Source organism: Trichechus manatus, unplaced genomic scaffold, assembly GCF_000243295.1.
Source record: "Trichechus manatus latirostris isolate Lorelei unplaced genomic scaffold, TriManLat1.0 scaffold00075, whole genome shotgun sequence".
Taxonomy (NCBI): domain Eukaryota; kingdom Metazoa; phylum Chordata; class Mammalia; order Sirenia; family Trichechidae; genus Trichechus; species Trichechus manatus.
The window spans coordinates 12,772,832-12,778,727 of NW_004444011.1; the positions used below are offsets into that span (position 1 = coordinate 12,772,832).

At 38.8% G+C, this 5,896-nt stretch overlaps 1 protein-coding gene across 1 annotated transcript in view; it reads left to right on the top strand.

Moving 5' to 3' along the window:
- The window catches only part of CUBN (cubilin), a 396,867-nt gene that overhangs the window by 35,657 nt on the left and 355,314 nt on the right, over positions 1-5,896 (top strand). The window contains 2 exon segments of the mRNA XM_004391280.1: positions 1,577-1,678; positions 2,354-2,457. Of these exon segments, the coding sequence (XP_004391337.1) occupies positions 1,577-1,678; positions 2,354-2,457 (206 nt within the window).

Below are 5,896 nucleotides of genomic sequence, written 5' to 3' on the forward strand. Positions count from 1 at the left end.
CTGTGGAGGGATGGCGTGGTGCTTCTGCCTAGTGTGCCATTTTGCTGGAAGTCCTTTAATTATTTTTTAATGTGAATACCTTTATGCCATTGGATTGAACAAGTGCTCTCTGTGGTCCACAGTCCCTGCCATTCCCTATTGTCTTCCTCTTGGCTGTTTTTGTATAGCAATACAGCAAAAACTTGTAATGAATTTGTGATTAACTTTCTTGATAGCGTTCTTTGATGAACAGAGTTTTTTTAATTGTGGTGTTGGGCAAAGATAGATCAATAGAATATTGGAACAAAAAGAACCCAGAAACAGACTGCCCCATATATAAAATCCATTGCTGTGGAGTTGATTCTGACTCATAGCGACCCTATAGGACAGAGTACAACTGCCCCATAGAGTTTCCAAGGAGCCCCTGGTGGATTCAAACTGCCGACCTTTCGGTTAGCAGCCATAACTCTTAACCACTGTGCCACCAGGGTTTCCCCCATATGTGTGGTCAACTAGATTATGACAAAGAAAGGATGGGCTTTTCAGTAAATGGTGCTGAATCAGTTGGCTGTCCTGTCACATGTAGTTTTATCTGTAAAACAAAAGGAACAGACTAGATTTTCTTTGTGAGTCGCTGAATATAAGAAAAAAAAGTAATAAATAATGTATACATATTTTAATTTTTTAAAACATAGAATTAGACTATTATTAGATAAAATGAATACAATAGCTTTCCATGTATAATCACTTGTACTCCGTAAAGAAGTTTTCTCTGTTCCCAAAGGCATTAAAAATCTTACAAGATTAGGACTGGTAGCAGACATATGGTAAGATTCCCCAAGTTGTGTGGACAAAGGCAGGTCTGTTTGTGACTCGGGTCTGAAAGCAGTCACGTGAGCAGGAGAGTGGAGAGCCTATCTAAACCCCCACATTTCAAAGAGGCCTGGAGTTAAAAGAGTTCAGTCATCTTAGCCTATGGGAGGAGGGGTGGCAGTGAAAGATGATCAGATTTCAAATGATTATCCAGAGATACCAAAGATAAGAATAATAGTGAAGCAACTGGAATTTTCATTTTATTCTCTTTGAATAGGAACATCCATTATCATTCCTGCGCCTGAAACCTTTACTCTTGTCCACTAGCGTATAAATCTCAGCTGAACAATGTTCTTCCGAGGAGTAGAGTGAGAATCTTCCCCCTGGCCCAAACCATTAACTGCTCATTAAGTACTTCACAACTAGCCCAAAGGTTGGTGGTACAAACCCACCCAGAGGCGCCTCTGGAGATGGGCCTGGTGATCTGCTTCTGAAAGGTCACAGCCTTGAAAACCCTGTGGAAACCCCCTGCACAAATAGGGTGGCCGTGAGTCAGAATTGACTCAGTGGCAACTAACAACAACAATGATAGGAAACACTTTTTGTTTTCACACAGGAGAGTTGATCTGAAGAATGTAATTGTTCTAAAGTCTGGAGGAAGACCCCCAATTTCCTAGGAGTAGAACATAATCCTTGTAAGCATCTGCATCTAAAGATGCTTTTCACTGCTGCTGACTACAGCTACAAGTATCTCATGATTGTTCTGGTCTTGTCTTTCTTTTAGACAGTTGACAAAAAAGTTTGTAGCAGCAATCCCTGTCAAAACGGTGGAACCTGCCTTAACCTGCACGATTCCTTTTTTTGTATCTGTCCATCACAGTGGAAGGTGAGTCACTTGGTCTTTGGCTAAAAATGACGGTGAGTCAGCAGCTGTGATTTCCCTGGAATTATTCACACATATTTAATTCTTTATCAGAAGTTTCTAGGATTCTGTGGCCTCCCTAATCAAAATGAATTACATCCTGCATGCCAAAATCAAAACAACAGCAAGCGTGATTGTATAACCTACTGAATACTAAACCATCTTAAGGAGGGGTTAACTTTATTGGATAATTACATGGAAGGGCATGATATTTTTGTTGGCATTAATTTAAATGACTCACCATTGGAAAGTACTAAACAAATGGTGATATAGCTGTATAAATTTTCTTGCCCTCCTCTAATAATGGTGAAAATGTTCCCAACGTGTACATTTCCTTTTAATTTGTTAAATAAGTATTCCCAGGCCCAGCACCAGGGTGAAACGAAGATTAGTTTGTATAAGGATTCTCCTCATGTAACTGGTGTGATCTTATGAAAATCTCTTTGGTTCTAATAGGCCTATCTGAGTTCCAGAGGAAGGATAACTGGAGATTAATATTAGTATTAATATTATTGTATTTGGCTTTACTGAAGACATATTACTGTCAGTGCACAAATCCTTAAACGTATCTCATGAATATTGGCCTCCAGATGCCCCTGTGACTCCTGGCAACTGAGTTTAGTTTTTATATGAACACAGGGTCCTCTCTGCTCAGATGATGTTAATGAATGCCAGATTTATTCTGGAACACCCTTGAGCTGCCAGAATGGAGCCACGTGTGAAAATACAGCAGGGAGTTACAGGTAACCTTTCTTTTTCTCGTAAAATTCAGGCTGTGCTTTGGAAGAACTGAAACACCTCATAGTTAAGAGTATCCATAATTAATATCTCTATTACCAGTGGAATTGTGAGAAACTTGTGGCAGTCTGCTTCCGTAAAGATTACAGCTTCGGAAACCCTATGGGGCAATTCTACTCTGTCCTGTAGGGTCACTATGGTTGGAATTGACTCAATGGCAAAGTTTTTTTTTTTTTTTTAACCAGTGAAATTAGGTACCCCATGGAAAATACGTGGTTCGTATTTAACATATACATAGTCATTTACTTAAATGAAGAAAAGTTCACGAGTTCTCAACTCTCACCCAATGAAGAAGTCCTTTCTTTAGTAGTCCGTGGGGAACTGGAGGGAGGCTGCTCCGGCTGCAATAAAGAGCAAGAGGAGAATGGTGCCAGATAGTACAAGAATTAGCGAGGGTTGGACCATGCATGGTCTTGTGGGTCAAATGAAAGAGTATGTATTTATCCTAACAGCAATGGGAAGCCATTGAAGAGTTTTAAGTAGAAAAGGAGCACCCCACCCTGTCAATGTACCACTGCTACACTCATTCACTATGTTAGCAGTCTAATGGAAGGAATCCCTGGATGGCACAAACAGTTAAGTGCTTGATTACTAACTGAAAGTTTCGTGATTTGAACCCACGCAGAGGTGCCTCGGAAGATAGGCCCTACTTCTGAAAGTTCACAGCCTTGAAAACCCTGTCAAGCAGTTCTACCCTGCACACAGAGTCGCTGTGAGTCGGAATTGACTCAATGGCAGCTAAAAAACAACAACATTGTACGGATATCTTCATTCAAGCTCTATGTAAAAATGTTAACCTCTCAAGGTCAAAGTTAAACTGAAGAGTTCTTCAAAAATTTAACTCTCATTGCACTTCTTCAATTAACCACAAGGGCTCCTTATCGTAATCATCATACAGCTCTTATCTTTCCTCCTTGTTTACCTTGTCAAATTACTTGTCCATAGCATTCTCCTGTTAAGTCTCACTGTCTCCAGGAAACCTTCCCTAATGTCCTAAGTAGAGTTAGAGACCAGAATGCCTCTGTATTCCCATCCTACTCTAGGAATATTGGTCATTAAAACTAAGTTGGCTCACAAATTATCTTTTTAATGATCAAGTCTAAAATTTTATGGTAGATCAGTGTCAAACTTACTATATTGTACAGTTCCTTAAAATCACATTTTAAATAAAGTTCCAGATGTTATCATTCCACATTTTTTGGCTGATCTCCCATTTCTGTGATTATTAAAAGATTAAGAAATTGATTCTATCATGGCATGAACAAATCCTTTCAATACTCTGGGGGACAATCTCACTAGATTAAAGAGTAATTATTTGCCCACTATTGTCTATCCTATCTTGTTCTTCAATTTCCTCATAATAGTATCCATTCCATTCTTTCCAGGAAAAATGAGTGCAGAAATTTTGTTTTTTCCCTATCATCTGTTAACACACTATTTTCTCAAAAAGCAGTCACAATCATTTCTTTGTATTTTATTGATTTTTTTATTCTCTTGATCTGATTTAAAATTTTTTTTTGCTCATTCAGGGTTATAATTTTATATCATTCAATTTCTGGTAGATATGTCCATGAATTTAAAATGTATGCAAAACCTAGCTTAACTAGCTGTGCCTTAAATCTGCTATTATGTTATCAAAGAGCTTTTAGCTTTCAGGACTTTGGTTTTCATGTAAATGACCCCTCCTCCCTAGCCTTTTAAACATTCAGGCTTTGGCTGGATCCAGAATGCAGGCCTTATCTTTCATTCCTTTGAAAGCATTATCCCTTGATTACTGTTTCTGGGCATTTATCAACAAAGATTATTACTTGGAGATATCAGTGACAAAATGTCCTGGCTCCTAGCACTTATATTTTCTGTCTTTCCAGGTCTCTAGAAATATCCTGGAGATTAGATCTCACTTTTGTTTCACTCCTGGTTTTCTTTATCACCAGTCTTTGGGTTTCTTGAGCCTTGGACACAAATGGCCCTTATGGTTTCTTGTAAGCCAGCAGCATGACAAAGATATTTAAGTAGGGTAAGACCCATAACCCAAGCCAAAGGTTTTTTTTTTTTTTTCTTTTTTCTTTTTTCAGTACATTATTTTTTCCCCTAGAAGATGGGAAACAAAATATCAGGAAAAAAAACAAAAAACAACTTAACCCCAACAATTATTTGCTGCATGTTAGTGGAGCTAGAGTTTTTTTGTCGAGGTAACAAACCATTCTGTTTGTATCCAGTGACTGAAACTATTTTGTGTTTCCAAGGCTGGAATTTTAAGGAAGTGAAGTTATGCTGATTATACATATATACATGAGAGAGAACAACAGCAATAAAAAAGGAACAACGGCAATAAAAAAAACAGTTGCTGTCAAGTTAATTCTGACTCCTGGAGGCCCCAGGTATGCCAGAGTAGAACTACACTCCATCAGGTTTTCAATGGCTGTGACCTTTTGAAAGCAGATCACCAGGTCTTTCTTCTGAGGTGCCTTCAGTGGGTTCAAACCACCAAGCTTTCAGTTAGTAGCCCAGCACTTAACCATTTGCACCACCCAGGAACTCCTGAGAGAGCGAACCATTTTATTTGTTGGGAGCTGCCTATAAGACAGTTTCAACTTTGTGAGGGCCATGCTGAATTCTCTCTTGTGTTGTTGTTGTTGTATGCTGTCTATTCTGACTCATAGTGACCCTATAGCACAGAATATAACTGCCCATTAGGGTTTCCAAGGCTGTAATCTTTACAGAAGCAGACTGCTGCATCTTTCTCCTGTGGAGCACCTGGTGGGTTCGAACTGCTGACCTTTCAGTTAGCAGCCGAGTGCTTAACCACAGTGCTACCAGGACTCCCTTTCCTTGTATCCTCCTATAAAAGAAAGCCTTAGGATTTGTGCTGATTCTAGAAATAATTTTGATTTTCTAGTCTCTATCCTTTATAGAGTAGCTAAAGCAAAAGGAAGAAATGATGAAGTAAAAGAACTGAACAGAAGATTTCAAAAGACAGCTCAAGAAGACAAGGTAAAGTATTATGATGAAATGTGCAAAGACCTGGAAATAGAAAAACAAAAGTAAAGAACATGCTTGGCATTTCTCAACCTAAAAGAACTGAAGAAAAAATTCAAGCCTCAACTTGCAATATTGAAGGATTCTATGGGAAAAATATTAAACGACACAGGAAGCATCAAGAAAGATGGAAGGAATACACAGAGTCACTATACCAAAAAGAATTGGTTGACGTTCAACTATTTCAGAAGAAAATGGTAGCATATGATTAAGAACCAATGATACTGAAGGAAGAGGTCCAAGCTGCACTGAAGGCATTGACAAAAAACAGGGCTCCAGGAATTGATGGAATACCAAGTGAGATGTTTCAACAAATGGATGCAGCGCTGGAGATGCTCACTTGTC